This window comes from Phascolarctos cinereus, unplaced genomic scaffold (genome assembly GCF_003287225.1).
Source record: "Phascolarctos cinereus isolate Bilbo 61053 unplaced genomic scaffold, phaCin_HiC Scaffold_2;HRSCAF=192, whole genome shotgun sequence".
NCBI lineage: Eukaryota > Metazoa > Chordata > Mammalia > Diprotodontia > Phascolarctidae > Phascolarctos > Phascolarctos cinereus.
Window position 1 is genome coordinate 164,691,341 of NW_027555625.1, and position 16,898 is coordinate 164,708,238.

Genomic DNA, 16,898 nt, shown 5'->3' on the forward strand with positions numbered 1-16,898 from the left:
CTCCTCAGGTCCCTCCTAGATTGGTACAAGGACAAAGATTAATAAATTTTCCTTGAGAAGAAGCTATTATTTCCCAGTACCTGGAAAATTGATAAGGACCACCTTGTTCATAATTTATAGGTTTAAAGATTCATTTTTATCATTATTGTTGCTGTTATTAAAATAACCAATATACTAATTTCCCTCAATTTCTACCTATCTCTGATTGCTTTGCTCTGTCTTCTTCACTGGCTCCTTTTCCTTCTCCCTCCCCAAAAGAGATATTTGTAAAGCACTTAGCACAGTGCCTGGCACATAGTAGGTGCTTAATAAATGTTTGTTCCTTCTGTACCCCTCTCCATTAAATGTGAGCATTCCCTAAGGCTCTGTCCTCAGCCCTCTTCTCTTTCCTCACTATTCCTTTCCCATAGCAATCTAATCCACTCCTGGGGCTTCAATGCCCATCTCAGTGCAGATGACTCCTAAATCTATACCTTCAGCCTGTCTTTGTCCTGAGCCCCAGACCTACATTTACAACTTCTTACTGGACACTTGTAGCTGGACATACTGCAAACACCTCAAACTAAGTGTGTCCCAAGTTAAATTTGTTTGTTCATTTCACCAGGGTCTAGGGTCTTGCACATAGAAGGTGCTTAATAAATGTTTATCGACTTAATGAAATATGTCATTTATTAAGCATGTGCTATGTAGGATAGATTGCTCTAGATGGTAGGGATACAAATGCAAAATTGAGACAGTCCCTGTCTTCCAGAGTCTTACGTTCAAATGAGGGATAACAACAAATGTAGTGGACTGGCAGTCATGGAAGGGGCTTTGGTCTGGGGAGTCAGGGAGCTATGAGTGCAGCCAAGCAGCAATCAGTTCTAACACCCTTTTTAGTATCAATGGTAGTGATGATTTTATTATTATTCTGACGTCAAGAAGTGGAAAGTGGGGAGGTAGAATTTGGGGTACATGGGGGCAGGACAAATAGCAAGAGATCCAAGTAGGCTGGTCAGGATGTTAAAAATGGTCTGGGGGCAACTAAGTGGCACACTAGATCAAGCACCAGCCTTGGAGTCAGGAGGACCTGAGTTCAAATCTGGCCTCAGACACTTGACACTTACTAGCTGTGTGACCCTGGCCAAGTCACTTAACCCTGATTGCCTCACCCAAAAAGAAAAACTGGTCTGGAGCCAGCCAGAAATAATGGGTTAGGTATAGTTTGCCTTTACTCATCCCCCAATCAAAAAGGTTAAGCCCCAGGGCAGAGTACTCAAACTGAGTGGATTAGCTCTATAAGGAAGGTGGGGAATTCTCTCTAGAGGTCTGGTCCTGATTTCCTAGTGGGTGATTGGATGGGACTCAATTCAGTAATTAAATTTAGTTGTTGAATCATCTCTCCCTAAGACCTGATGTCCTCCTAACTTCCTTATTTCTACATGAAGTTGAGAGAATACCCACTCTAAAGTTACTACTGGTGGGTTTGTTTGTTTGTTGTTTTGGGTTTTTTTTTTGGGGGGGGAGAAATAGTGGTGATGTATTCTGATTATTATTTATCTTTTTCTCTTCTAGTTCTATCTTGAATTTTTTTTTGTTAAAAAATATAGCTATATCTATGTGGCAAACACCACAAAAGTCCAAGCTTGGACTTTCAAAACAAATTCACTTACCACAGATCTTATGTATATTAACCTTATTTCCACCAAAATCAACCAAAGAGAGGTTCTGAAAGAACCTCATCCCAAAGGATATGGAGTCCACATGGGAAAACTGACGCTTGACATATGTCCACCCAAAGTGTTCAATGTGAACTCCCCCTAAATGATTTAAAATACACAAAGTGTTAACTTATTAATGCATACTTAAATAAAAATATTTTCAAGTTCTCTACAACAATCCCAAAGCATGACTGATGCTTCTTTAAAACTCACTAAAATTCTGATTTTCCCCTGACCCTGGCACTGGAGAATCTTTGTCTTCTCTGATGGAGTTTTCAGTTTGGGGGCCCAGTAAAAAGCATGTTATTCTACCATTCTTTTTTTAGTGTGCTACATAAATACCAATGTCCACCAATCACCCATGCTTGAAAATTATGAGTCATCTTTAAACTATTAATCTTTACCTCATTCTATCAGCATCATCCTCCATGTCCAATCAGTTGGTGAATTCTGTCTCCACCATCTCATATCTGTCTCCTCTTTTGCATTCCCACTGTCACCATGCTGATTAAGGGCCTCATCACCTTTGTTTTTGTAATAGTGTCCGAAGTAGTCTGAATTCTACTCCAAACCAAACTCCACACTCCTGCCAATATAATAACAATGTATAGCTCTGGCCATATCACTCCTCTGCTCAAAAATCTTCATTAACCCTATTACCTCTGGAATAAAATATGTGTTCAAGGCCCTTCAAAGTCTGGGCCTCACCTGTCATTCTAAACATATTATATTACAATACTTTCTGCACACTATATTCCAGGTAAACCAGCCTACCCACCATTCTTAGTCATGTCCTTGTTCTTTCCACAATGTTGCCTTGCCTCAGGTCTGGAACAAACGTTACTTTCATCTCTATCTGATGAATTCTTCATTTCCCCTTCATAGCCGAATTCATATCCTCATGAAGCCTTTACTGATTCCCTTAGCTAGAAAGGGGATTTTTGTCTGTGATTTTTTTTAATGTCTCACCACCACCATTAGAATGTGAGCTTCTTGAGGGCAGGAAGTATTCTTGCCTCCTTTTGTATCCCCAGTACGTGGCATGATGCCTGGCATATAATAAGTATTTAATAAATGTGTACTGACTGATTGACTTGTTATTGATATTTTCTGCTTTTTTACATCATTATTACTTCCCATTAACTCCCCACCTCATAACCTCCTCCCTTGTACCAAAGAAGAAATAGTTAATCAAAACAAACTGACACATTAACCCTGATAGTATATACATTTTGTACCTATAGTCGACCACCTCTGTATGGAGGGAAGGGAAATGAATCCACTGAAATGAAGACTGGTCCCTATGTTCACCTGAATTTTGATGTCTGTTAGTGTTGTGGTCCTTTACATTATTGTGGTCATTTCATATGTTAATAATTTAATTTGCTATGCAAATGTAAGCTATTAATAGTAGAGGTGTTGATTTATTATTATTACTAATAATTACTTCTAATATGATTTTTAAAATGATAGTAAATGAATAGGTGAAATCTAATTTTTTAAAAATTACTAATTTTGAATCTATTTGAATATAGAAAAGAATATTTGGGAAGTATATTAATTCATTAAATTTTCCTCGGGACTTTTAGGCATTAGGATTTCTATCTTCATATGGAATAGGAATGGAACATAACCAAGCTAAGGTATGATCCTTTTATCCTTTCTAGAATAAATTTAATTTTAGGAAAAGATGTTGGATAAAAAGCCTGTTAAAAGGCCCAAAAGTAGAGCAAGAAAGCAAATATACCATTTGCTTCGATATGAGCTACAGTATTTATTGCAATGCTAATAATAAACATTAAGGAGCTAGGTTTTCCTCCATCTTGTAATCCTTCCAAAAATCTTGATTTCTTGATCCTAGGCGCTGGTATATTACACTTTTGGAAGTGCTGGAGGAAGCATGATGTCCCAAATGATTTTGGTTTGTAATTTACACATTACTACACCCTATTACTTATACTATAAATATGACAACTACCCTGTGGCAAAACTTGAGGAATAATATGTATTTTCTTATTTCTGTTTTCAGGGGTACAGATACTTGTCAGGAATCAGTGTTCTACAGAATTGTGAAACTGCACTTTTCCATTACAAGAATGTAGCAAATTATAGTGAGTATTTTATATTTTATTTTAAGATAGATAACAAATGTGGGAAAAAAACTAGTTTGAAAAATCATCCTGCTGGGCATGGTAGCACAAGCCTGTAATTCCAGCTGCTGGGGAGGTTGAAATTGGAACTGGTCAGGCTCTGGAGTTCTGAGCAATGGTGGGCTATGCTGAGCAGGTGCCCACACTAAGTTAAGCAACCATACAATGAGCCCCTGTGATCAGGGGACCTCTGAAGTTCCCTGACCAGGGGCAAACCAGCTCAGGTGAGAAATAGAGGAGGTTCTCCATTTTCCCTTGGCCAGGAGAAGAAGGTCCAGGTCCCAGGAGTTCTGTTCACCTAAGCTTACTGGCCACTCCTAGATTCCCCCACACACAGTCTTTCTGTATATAAGGTCCATCTTGTCTCCATTAAGATGCTTAGATTCTTATAATCTAGCCACTGCTTACTCATGTTTGGACTCTTTAAAAGTCTGCCCAATATGACAATGTTCTAATAAACCTTGTCTTTGGCTGAAAAAAAAAGAAAGAAAGAAATAGAGGAGATTCAAGTTCACATGATGATCAGTAGTGGAACTGAGTCTGTGAGTAGTCCCTGAAATTCTGACCTAGGCAAGATGGTGATACAGTCTTTAAATAAGAAATCATCTTAAAATTATATAAATCCTATGATTATATCATGTGATATATTAAAATAAGAAGCTATAACTTTAATGTGTATTATAGTTCTATGTTTTCCAACATCATTGTAGCAATTAAGAGTTTGTAATTTTTAATTTTTTTTTTTGCTTTTTGGTGAGGCAATCAGGGTTAAGTGACTTGCTCAGGGTCACACAGCTAGTAAGTGTTAAGTGTCTGAGGCTGGATTTAAACTCAGGTCCTCCTGACTCCAAGGCCAGAGCTCTACCCGCTGCACCACCTAGCTGCTCCAAGAGTTTGTAATTCTTCAGTGTATGTTCTTTTTCCAGTTGGCCAATTATATTTTTTAAGGACTTGTTTTCTACAGTTAATTTTTGCCCTTCCTTTTCCAAACTATTGACTCTCTCTTGCATACTTCATTTCTTTTCCCAAATTTTCTTCTACCTCTCTTATTTGACTTTTAAAATCCTTCTTGAGCTCTTCCAAGAAGACTTTTTGGGCTTCAGACCAGTTCATATTCCCTTTTGAGGTTTTGGGTGTGGGTATATTGACAATGTTGTCCTCTTCTGAATTCCTGCTTTGATCTTCCCTGCCCCCATAATACGAATCTGTGATCATTGTACATTTGTTTTTGTTCATGGTGTTTGTTTATTTCCTGACTTGAAAAACAAATGAGCTCTCCTGCTGGAGAGGAGGGGGCACTGACCGAAGCTTCTTGTGCTGGGATCCCAAGGCTTTGGGTGCTGGGGCCTCAGGTGCTGGCAGTTGGAGGATGTAGGGTTCTGGCAGCTTACCTGAGGTTAGGCTGGAATCAGCAACACTGGAGCTCTAGGGGTAGGGGTGGGGAATCTGGCCCCTGGAGGACACCTGTTCACCCAGGCCTTGTACTCCTTTCTTTGGCTCCTGCTCACCCGGGGTCTTGAACAGGGATGTTTGACTGTTGCAGGATGTCTCTTAGCCTGGAGTTTTATGTCTCAGAGTTGTGCTTCCCAGAGTTTTGCTGAGGCACTGGGAGACTTGGCTGCCAGAAGATGCCATGGCACATGGTGGTTTTCCGAGCCATTTTCCACTGGTTCCCCTGCCCATACTGAGGCATTTGGGGATCCTGGCATTGGTGTTTGCCTGTTTCACCACTCTGGGGTTAAGGATCTCCCCCTGGTGTGCTGAGGTGGGATTTTCCACTAGCTTGCTGAGACACCTCCTGTTCTGTACTGCTTCCCCTCCCCCAGAGCAAGAAGGGCCTTTCCCATTAATCTCCCAAGCTTTCTGGGCTACAAGACCCATCTTTCCATTGGTTCAGCTGTTCCAGGTTTTTTCCTGCTGTGATATTTTCTGGGCTTTCAGAAGTCAATAAGGGAGGGTGAGAGTGACTTATTTCTTACTCTGCCATCTTCGCTCCCAGGAGCAGAACCCTCTGTAATTCTTTTAAAACTATTTTTTTGCAGTTTGAAATGATTATTCCCAGAACCACTTTTCATTTTTCTTAACATATATGCCCAGACAAATTTATTTTACTAATTCAGAGTGTGCTCGTTTCTTAAATAAAAATGTTGACTGTAACATTAAGTAGCTATAATCAGATGATATAAGGGAATATGATGGAATAGAACTGATAGTAGCACTATTCAAAACTATGATTATATAAAATATAAGATCATTGGTTTCAGCCTACAGGGAAATATTCAGCACAAATTCAAATAATGCGATGACTTCAGGAGATCCATTATTTGCATTAATTAGGCATTAATCAGGATCTAGCTGTGTTAGAACACAAGCTCTTTGCCAGCAAGGTCTGTCTTGCTTTTTGTATTTGAATCTCCATTGTTTAGCACAGTGCCTTATACATAGTAAGTATTGAATAAATACCTTTTTTATTTATTTAAGGGAGTGAAAATTACAAAGAAACATTTGTAGACTTTCTTACTGCAATAGAAGATAACTTGTGAATTTTGATGCTGATCTACCAAGAATAAAGCCCAGGCTACCACTTGTTCCTTAAATAATTTTACAAATTGAAGAGTTAGTATGTTATACTTAATTTTACTGGGACAAATAGATAAGTTCTACTGCTTGTTTTAATACTGAAAAAAGATCCATGATTTCATTGGTATGGGCACTTCTACTATGAACACAGTTCACAACCTTTCCACTGCTTAGTAGACTGTTTCATGAATTGCTGTGGCTAAAAAGCATTTTATCACCTGATGGCCAAACTCCCAGTAATAAGAGTCTCCACATTTAGCTAGGAGGACAGACAGTCTGTCTCCAGGCTTATACTTGAAGCCTTTCCAGCTTGGTAGAGGCTGCCAAAGGTTGTGTTCCACTGGCATAGACTTTGAGAACCCAGGGTCACCTCCAAGCCAAGGTGAGCCATCAGAGGAAGACTCAAGCAGGGAAAACAATTTAAGTAGTTCTGCAGAATCCTCCCAAGGATTCACTAAGGGTGGAAATAATTATTCTGGAATATATGGCATGTTTACATTTCTGTTATCAAAACAGTGAATAATTCATCTTTGTGACTGTCAGAATATAAGGAAAATCCAATAGAGGAAAAAATGTGACTACTTTTGAATCTGAGATATCACATATATAAAAGATAATTTCATATGCAAATTGGCCTAACATTATTATAAATACTACCTATTTATATAGTACCTCATGAAAAATTCAAAACACATATTTTGACTATATACACACAAGCATGTACATATTTCCAGGTTCATGGGGGTGCCAAAAGTTGGTCTCTAGGTAACTGAGGTTTTACTATAATTACTTTTCAATATCTGTATTCTTGTTGGGAAGAGAAGGATCTGAGTAGAAAAAGAATAAAGACCAGAGATTTGGGAGAATACCCTGAGGAGAAGCAGAACTATAGTTAGAGGAGGCAAGGATTTGAGTAGACACATTCCATTTCTAAGTTCAATAGGGAAAGGTTGAATGAGAGAAGAAGAAAGAGGAGAGAAGAAAGACAGAGAAGAAAGGAGAAAGGGAAGGAAAAGAAGAAAAGAAAGGACAAAGAAGGACTCAAAAAGGAGAAAGAAAAGGAGGGGGAGACAAAGGAAGTTAGGCAAGGCAAAGGATGTTGGGTATGCTCATCAACGTGCCAACATAGTGAGGAGAGTTGAGTGCCTGAGACACATAGAGTTCTTGCTAGAACAGTTTCTAGCCAGGAGAGTTACAGGCAAGTAAGGTAAAGGATCTACTTGCTTCCAGCAAGTGTAGAGAACACTGAACAGCACAAGAATGTATGATGTTAGTCTTTATACTAAGCTCAAGTAAATTTGATCTACAATCAAAATTCTGGCTGTCTCCCTCCTAGAAGAGGAGAGCTAAGGAAAGCCTCTCCATTTTGTAGGTTATCAGTGAGCATGGAATGTCCCTTAAGGAATGGAGAAAGATATAAAAGATAAATGTAGCAAGGATCCCCAGATATTCCCCTATAATTTCTCACTTTATGAGAAATCCTGGAACAAAGTCAATCCTTTGATAAGGCATGAGCTTAGCTGTCCTGGGTATTTGTCGTCTTGTTAACAATACACTGAAGATGAGGTTTGAACCCTTGGCTTGGGAGAATCCAGTAGACAGAAAGCAGAACTAAAATTTTGTTTCTATGCTCTCCACCACAAAGCATAATCACTGGCAGCTTTCTAAAATGTAATTACAGAAAAGGTGCTGATCTTCAACAGAGTTTCCCTTCACAAGGAGTTTCACTATGCCAATGAATTCACAGGTGAAAAAGAAAGGCATAGGTGATATGCTTGATAAATGTCACAAAGTCAAGCCAGTCAAGTCAACAAGCATTTATTAACAGCCTACTATGTACTAGTCACCATGCTACGTACTAAGAAAGCCCCACCCCACCAGCACCAAAGAAGCAGAACAACTTAGAAAATTGACAATAAATTTGTCATATACTTTTTTCTTTAAAGAGTCAAGCTATTCATAGTAAAAATTCATGGTTTCATATGTAATCTTTTTTATATTTTTTGCATGCAATAATGTTTATAGTTCCTGGGTGTTATATGTATAACCTACATCATATTACTTGCCATCTTGGGGGGGGGGGCAGGGAAGGGAAGGAGAAAAAATTGGTACTCAAAATCTTATAAAAGGGAATGTTGAAAACTATCTTTACACGTAATTGGGAAAAAATAAAATACTATTAAGTGGGGGGAAAAGAAAATGTTTTGCTAAAATTATAGGTAAATTCTATTTATGGCATTCCCTTGATCTATCAGTCTAGTAACACTATCAAAAAAATTGAAATGACCCACTCTTGATGACTCTTTATCACTGTTTCCATTTCTAGATATTCACTAACCATTCTTTTACTTAGAGAATATTTGCATGTTTTCCGTTCTTTGCTTTTTTTGAAAATCAGGTCATCATTTGTCCTTCTCTAACCCCAGGCTACATTTCCCATTCTTCATGACCTTTTAGAAATCACTGATGGGGGCTCAGCAATCACTAATGTCAATCCTTTATGTCCTCTTGGATGTTATTTATCTGGACCCACTGAATTGAACTCATCAAGGGCAGCTAAGTGCTTTCTTACTATTTACTTGCTTCTCTTTGGCTTTTAACTCCTCTCTATTATTTTTGTTCTATCTTTTCCCATCCAGAGGTATGTAGTAATGTGTGATTACTTATGTAAGATGAAAATTCAGCTCAACTCAACAAATATTAAGTGTCCATTAAAGTCCACACACTTGATGATCTAGAAAGTTGGAAATAAATAAGTTCCTTGGATGTCGATTTAAAAAAGTATGCAGGAATCACTAAATTAAAAATAATAATGACAATTATATACTCAGTAGCCTCTTCTACTTTAGTTAGTTGACCGGGGCTTTTGTGTAATTTAAGAATGATCTGCATAGAATTGTATTTTCTGCTGTGATCATTCACATGTGTACACCTGATTATTCCTGGGTATGTTTCTATTCACAGTTGCTGATAAATTGAAAAAAAATGAAGGTGTCCCCGTGGAAAAAGTGACACTAGCTGAGAGACCTGAAAATCTGAATTCTAACAATGAGATTTTGGATTGGGATGTATACCAATACTATAAATTTTTGGCAGAAAGAGGAGATATTCAGATACAAGTAATGTATACAAATGAGCTTCCACTTTTAGGACATGCAAAATAACCTGGGGCTTGATTAACTATGCACCTAACAGAGTGCAGAAGGGAAAGGTGTATCTTTTTCTATCCCACTTCTGTTTTACCCAGTGGCTTTCCTTAGCTTGTGTCTCCTACAAAACAAGGAACTTCCCTGAGGCCACAAGCATGACTATAATAAAAATTCCAGAGTTATTTGCGTTCTATTATTCCAAGTGAACTTTTCTTTTGGGAAAAAAATGCCTTTTTTAGAGAGAAAAAGAAAAGGCATCAATAAGTATTCTCCTTCATTTAAATGGACTTAAGAAGGACCCATGATGAATATATTTTATGGGATGATGTTTTAAAATCGTCTCAGTGGAATTCTTGAGGGCAAAAATTTAACCCCTCTTGTATAAGAACCTAGTTGCCACATTCTATCAAATCACCATACTGTCAGGACTAAAAAGCAATGGCTAGCAATAGACAATTCTTGCTGTATTTAGAAGAACACAGCTCATCTGCTCAGAAAAAAATGCCTAAGCTAGTAGCTTTATGCTGTCTCCTAAAACACACAAATTGCAAGGAAGATGTTGAATCCCTGAAGAATCCAAATACCATAGCAACATTATGCATAATTGATTGTTCTTTTTGAATTCATGAAACTGAGTGTTGCTAAAATAAACATTTTAATCATTATTCTTAGGTATCTCTCGGACAATTACATCTAACAGGACGAAAAGGATTGGAACAGGATTTCTATGTAGGTATACATAAAATCCATCCTTAAAAATTGAATGAGATGTCCCATTAATCTTAGTACAGTTGTAGATGAGTTTGCCTTTAGGGCAAAGAGCATTGATTGGGGGTGGGGGTGGAAATTAGAGGGAAGGGGAAGAAGGATGGAGAGCCATCTATTTATCCTCTGGGCATCTTACTCCACTACTTCTTAAGGAATACAAATCACCCAGGAGTAACCTTCCTACCTCTTCCTGTTGTCCTTCTCAAAGATAACGTGACACAGGAACAGGGGAATGACTTAGGGGCTGGGAAGGGGAGTGCTCAGCTCTGATTTGGTGGAAAGGAAGAATTGGCTTTTTTATTTTTCATCTCTATTCCTGAAGGAAAGGCTAAGATACAGGTCTTGGCACCTAATTTTTAAAAAGACCAAACCTCCCCTCCTATCCTAGACTGTTGCTGGTGTCTGCATTATTGATTGGTAACAGAACTAGACAGGCGGGTCCTTATGCACAAAAAGGTGGCTAGAACAGCTTTGCAAAAGCTATCCTAGGGGCAGCTAGGTGGCACAGTGGATGGCGGAGTCAGGAGGACCTGAGTTCAAATCCATCCTCAGACACATTAAGACTTACTAGCTATGTGACTCTGGGCAAGTCACTTAACCCCAATTGCCTCACCAAAAAAAAAAAAAAAGCTATCCTAGCCCATAGTGGGCCTACCCACCTGTACCAGATAGTATGATCCATGCATCCCTATACCCACCCTGCTGGGGATTTGGCCTAGTCATAGATTCATTAGACATGGGCCTATATTTACTACTAAAGCAATTAACTTAAAGCATAATTAAAAATATTATTCAAAATTTTTATGCATTTTCAAAAGCACCTTTCAATCATTTTTATTAACCAGTCTTCACCTTATTCCTGTGGGATTGGGAAAATAATTAACGCTTTATATTTATGGTAAGAAAAACACATTGTTCATAAAAAGGTCTTCTATAGAAGGTGCCAAAAGACAGAAACACTAGAAAGGGATAATTTCTGGAGCCTAGTAATGTTATGAAAATCTAAATCTAATTTTGGGGGAATGAAATAGATATTTTAAAATTTGAATAAGTTTTATTGATGACTTTTGTTTTTACATGGGTCATTTCTGGGTACACCCCTCCCTCCAACCCAGAACTGAATCCTCAACAGGGATTTCTTAAATGATGCTTTTATAATACTTACCAGTTTGATGCATGCCACAGTCTTTCTCTCAAAGAACCACGTACCCTATTTCTGTGTATTCTAAATTTCCTATTACTACGTAATAAAAATAGCTATTCAATAAGGAACTCTACTTATCAGCTAGCCCTTCTGGGGGATCTTGCTTTATTTTTATGAGTTATTTTTATTTTAATACTGAGGTTTAGGTTTTATGTGAGATATAGTGAAGACTGAGTAAGCCTCATACAAATAAAGGTCATTTCATAAAATGTAATGAAATTGCTAGACTGTGCAATCTGAGATGGATATATTATAGCATTTGAATTTTCACACATTTCATAACCAGAATTTTAGCTTCTTATGTAAGGAATTCCAGAACCTTATCAGCACTGCATTGGGCTGCTTGCTCTGGACCAAAAGTCCAAAGCTATAATGGCTTTCTTCACATTAACCTCCTAAGAAAAACAAAATCTTCGATCAATAAATAGTGAGAGTTTCACATTTCCCATTAGCAGTGAACTCTGATTTAGTACTTCTCCCCCTCCTTATTTAAGATCACCGGGGCCTAATTTGTAGGGGGGGGGGGAATCTTTTAAATTTCTTAGATACAAAAATGTCCCATCTAAGTACTATAGGACAAATGTGGCATTGTGGTGAAATGGAAAGATAATTGGTCTTGAAGTCAGAATTCTTAGGTTCAAGGCTCAGCTCTGACCCGTACTAGCTGTGTGATCTTGGACCCTTAACCTCTCTGAGCTTGTTTGCTGATGTGCAAAATGAAGGTAATAGTACTTACGCTGCTATATTATAGAGGTATCATAAAGGAAAAAATGTTTTCTAAACATATCAAGCATAAATGTGGGTTGTTGTTCCAATGAATTTCATCAACCAAATACCACCCAGCCCTTCCACTGTGCCCTCTGTTCCATAGGCAATAAACTTCCCTTCATCCTTAATCTTTTTCTCCCCTACTCCTTCCATCTACTAGCTATTACTAAAACCTGACTTCCCCCAGATAACACAGCCCTCCTGACCATCCTTTTCAGGACTAGCTGTACCTTCACTCATTTTTCTCAGCTCACTGGTCAAGGCAAGAGAGTTGGAATACTCCTTGCTTCCCATCGTCACTTCCAGGTTCTCTCCCTACCTCTATCTTTCAGTAATTTATCTTCCTGTAAGATTCCATGATATTCATATCTACTACCCAATCAAAATCCTGGCAGCTATTGTCTACAGACCTCCAGGTCATTCTTCTTCCTTGCTCAATGAGTTCAGTACATGGGTCACACTTTTTCTCTGTTCCCCAACTTCTACCCTCATACTAAGAGACATTAACATACATATTCTCTCTCTCTCTCTCTCAACTACTCAGTTCCTCAATCTACTCACTTCCCATGAACTACTACTCTACTCTACCTCAGTCACCCACAAAGATGGTCATACCTTTGATGGCACCAGCTCTATGTTAAAGAATTCCAAAAGTCCCTTATCCAGCCACATCCTATTGGTTTTTTCACCTTTCTCTCTGCCTTCCCTTACAAAACTCTACTCTTCATCTGCACTATAGCCTCTAATCCCTTGACCCCTCAATTCTCTCTCAGGCCATCTCCTTTGCACTGGTCACTCTCTCTTCTTCTCCCCATCTTGACTTCTTGGTGAATCATTTCAACTCTACCTTATTTTCCTCTCTTGAATCCCTATCCCCCTTACCATATTTCCAATTATACCCAGGAATTATACCCAGGAAAACCTCACCATTTGCCACCTTCACTCCTATACACATGCTGCTGAATGAAGGTAGAGACAATCACACAGCCATTCTGACTGGGTCCACCACAAATTTATGATACACAGCTTCAACTAGACCCTCACTGTTACTAGGCAATCCTACTAGACCTCCTTTATCAACTCATTAGCCCACTTTCCACAGTTCCTCCAAACCTTTTCATTCCTCCTCAAACTTCACATGGCTCTCCCTCAGCCCAGCCCACCCCTCCCCCATATCAGCAGAAATCTTTGCCTCATTTTGCTGGGGAAAAAAATTGAGGCCATTTGCCATGAGTTCCCCCTTCTCTCTTCCTCATCTTTTATCACTCAGATGCCTTCTGCCCTATCTCCTTCCTCACCCCATCTCCCATATCATCACATGAGATGGCCCTACTCCCCATCAAGCCTAATCCTCTTTATCAAGAGATCCCATTCCAACCCATCTCCTCCAATAGATTGTCCCTTCTATTACCCTATCACTTATTTTCAATCTCTCTTTGTCTCCTGGTTTGTTCTGCCTATAAATAGGCTTATTTCTCCTCATCCTAAAAAAAAACTTCTCACTTGATCCTCCCATCCCAGCTAATTATCATTGTATATCTATTCTGCCCTTTGTAGCTAACCTCCTCAGAATACCACTTACAATAGGTTGCTCTGTCTCTCCTCTCATTTTCTTAACCCTTTATGATATGACTTCCAACCTTGTCATTCCATTGAAACTGTTCTCCACAAAGTTACCAATATTTCCTTAGTTGCCAAATCCAATGGTCTTCTCAGTCCTTATTCTCCTTGACTTCTTTGAAGCCTTTGATACTTTTGATGACTCCTCTTGATAATACTCATTTCTCTAGGTTTTGCAGACGATCACTATCTCCTGGTTCTCCTCCCACCCATCTGACCACTCCCTCTCAAACTTCTTTGCTGGATCCTCCTCCAGATCATGCCCTCTAACTATAGGTGTCCCTCAAGGTTCTGTTTCAGGTCTTCTTCTCTTCTTCCTCTACATTACTTCTCTTGGAAATCTCATCAACTTCCATGGATTTAATTAACATCTCTATGCTGATGATTCTCAGATCTATCTATCCTGCCCCCCCAAAAAAAAGGCATCTTGTGTTAGGTTATTTTTCAGTCATGTCTGACTCTTCATGACCCCATTTGGGGTTCTCTTGGCAAAGATACTTGAATGGTTTCCTTCTCCATTTCCTTCTCCAGCTCATTTTACAGATGAGAAAACTGAGGCAAACAGGGTAGAGTGACTTGTCCAAAGTCACAAAGTTAATAAGTGTCTGAGACTAGATTTGAACTCAGAAAAGATGAGTCTCTCTGACTCCATCATGGCACTCTATCCACTTAGTCACCTAGCTGTCCACAAAAGTATTCTAGGTGTGTGGGGGTGGGGGTGGGGGGGTGTGTGTACAATTTTTTTAAATTTTGTATGTACTTATGCAGTATCAGCCTTTGAGAGTTTGGTCTAAGAAAGACAACCACAGTTAGGTTGTCCAAGTCCATGTTTTATTCTCTCAAAGTGGTCAACCTTGCAGTGCATGGGGACTAACACTTTGAAACTAATAGTCTGGAACTGAGATCTCCCTTTGGGGTTGGGGTACACAGTTTATATTTCCTTCAAAGAATAGGTTTTCCAGAGGGATGCCAATCAACTCTGATTGGTTAACACACTGGGAGTTGGGCTATATTAAAATGAGAATCTTGGGGTATATGACTTAGGTCGCCTAAATCTTGGTCAAAGAGACATGAATTTCCATATCACCCTGTCTTAACAGTAAGGAGAATCAACATTTTCCCAGACCTGTGGGAGCAAACACAATGAGCAGGAATACACCTATTATCCCAAACTTAGAGTTTCTTTTACTGTCTGATTACATCTTGGCCTGGGTAAGTCTTTAAGAAAGATTTCCCACACTGGTTGGTTTCTGGATAAGCAAGTACTTTGGGTTGGAGGGTTGATCAGGATAAGGAGCACATGCAATCTCATTATCAGTGATGTCCTTCTGAAGAAGAAACTGAACTTTGGGAGAAGAGAGATGGGGAAAGCTCTCAATCATCAAGATAATGATTACTAAAAATCATCTTTCACATTAGGTACATCAAAGAACACTTATATAGATATTATACATGTTTTCTGTTCTGATATATTATAAGCTCCTTGAGGACAGTAGGCTATTTTATTCATGTCCCTAGCACTGAAAATGGTACATTCATTGTCAAGAGAAGCTTAAACAATATTCATTTATTGAACAACATACCTTCTTAGACTATATCATAGACTGAGATCTATAAGGGCCCTTAGAATTCATCTAATCTAACCTCAAAATTTTACAGAAGAAGAAAACAAGGCCCAGGGAGATTGATTTTTCCTAGTTTACACAAGTGAAAAATGGCAGCCAAGATTCGAACCCTGAAACCCTGACCTCAGACTCATTGTGCTTTCTACTGTGCTATGTTGTTCCCTTATAAGCTTGATTGAAACATCAAAGTAAATTCGATTCAGTTAATTTGCCTCAGAGGCAATGCTTCAGTCGTTCATTGGACCACTATCCTTAGCACAGACCCCTGGGCCTCTTTCCACAGGATGGCCTCTCCAGCTACAGAAACACTTTCCTATCCATGAATGGAGGGGGGTTCTTTGGGCTAGCTAGAGCCTAACCGTCAGAATTCCAAGTAACTTCATGTAACCACAGATGCAGTTTGAGGGGTTCAGGGACCCCTGCCCCCAAGGACCAAAGTACAGGACAGGATGGTGTAGAAAGAATTCATAGATTTAAGCAATTTTTAAGACTTACTGTTCTGCCCTTCAGCAGGCAAAAGTTCTTAAGGAACCTGTGACCTTGGAGGGGTACAGTTAAATTGTTTATAGGAAAAACTATAGTAAAACAAATGTCAAATATGCTAACTAGGAGATTTGGGGCAGGATTAGGGTGTGGTTAAGGAATGGTCAGTTCTTAAAAGAACATGCAATGTTTGTGTCTACTGTGCAGGTGTTTTACCCAGAGTACACCAGGAAAAGTCCAAGGGGGGAGGGGCACAGAGAGGCGAGGTTTTTAGGTCTGCTACATCACTAAGTTAACTAGTGGTCAGGGCCAACTGAGGATTGTCCAGTTTGCCACTAATCAATATCTTGTTTGACAAGATAGATGTAGGGAGTATACATATGTCTTAAGTCTAGGATATACATAATGAGGAGTCCAGGATGCATATAATGAGGTAGGGAGTTGGTATAGATAGTCCGGTGGGTGCCAAATATCTATATGAGCCAGTACAAAGCCAATTCAAACTAATAATTCCTACAGGAACAGTTTGTTACTGTGCCAGAGAGATAAATGTTTTGCTGCAGCCCACTCATGAGTAATTGCTAGGCATAATATCCTTGGGCTGGGGAGAAACTGCCAGGGATAGTGTTTTTGAGGCTAAAAGGAAATATGGCCTTGGAACTGGGGTCTGAGTACAAGTACCCAAGCATCCCAACAACCACCATTTAGGGTATTCTGATTGATTAACCCAGCTCACTTACTGTTTTTTAGACATTGCCTTAAAAATTGAGAGGGGAAATGAGATTAAAGGTGCCTTTTTACCCTTCCAAAGACTTTTAAAATAACTTTTTAAATACAGGTTTGTGCAATTT

At 39.0% G+C, this 16,898-nt stretch overlaps 1 protein-coding gene across 3 annotated transcripts in view; it reads left to right on the plus strand.

Annotated features, from left to right (window-relative positions):
• The window catches only part of SEL1L2 (SEL1L2 adaptor subunit of SYVN1 ubiquitin ligase), a 164,380-nt gene that overhangs the window by 103,476 nt on the left and 44,006 nt on the right, over window positions 1–16,898 (plus strand). For all 3 annotated transcript variants that reach the window (XM_078149715.1, XM_078149714.1, XM_020986232.2), the window contains 5 exons: window positions 3,290–3,343; window positions 3,562–3,621; window positions 3,730–3,811; window positions 9,395–9,549; window positions 10,252–10,308. In XM_078149715.1, coding sequence (XP_078005841.1) covers window positions 3,290–3,343; window positions 3,562–3,621; window positions 3,730–3,811; window positions 9,395–9,549; window positions 10,252–10,308 — 408 coding nt within the window. The remainder of the gene's footprint in view (window positions 1–3,289; window positions 3,344–3,561; window positions 3,622–3,729; window positions 3,812–9,394; window positions 9,550–10,251; window positions 10,309–16,898) is intronic.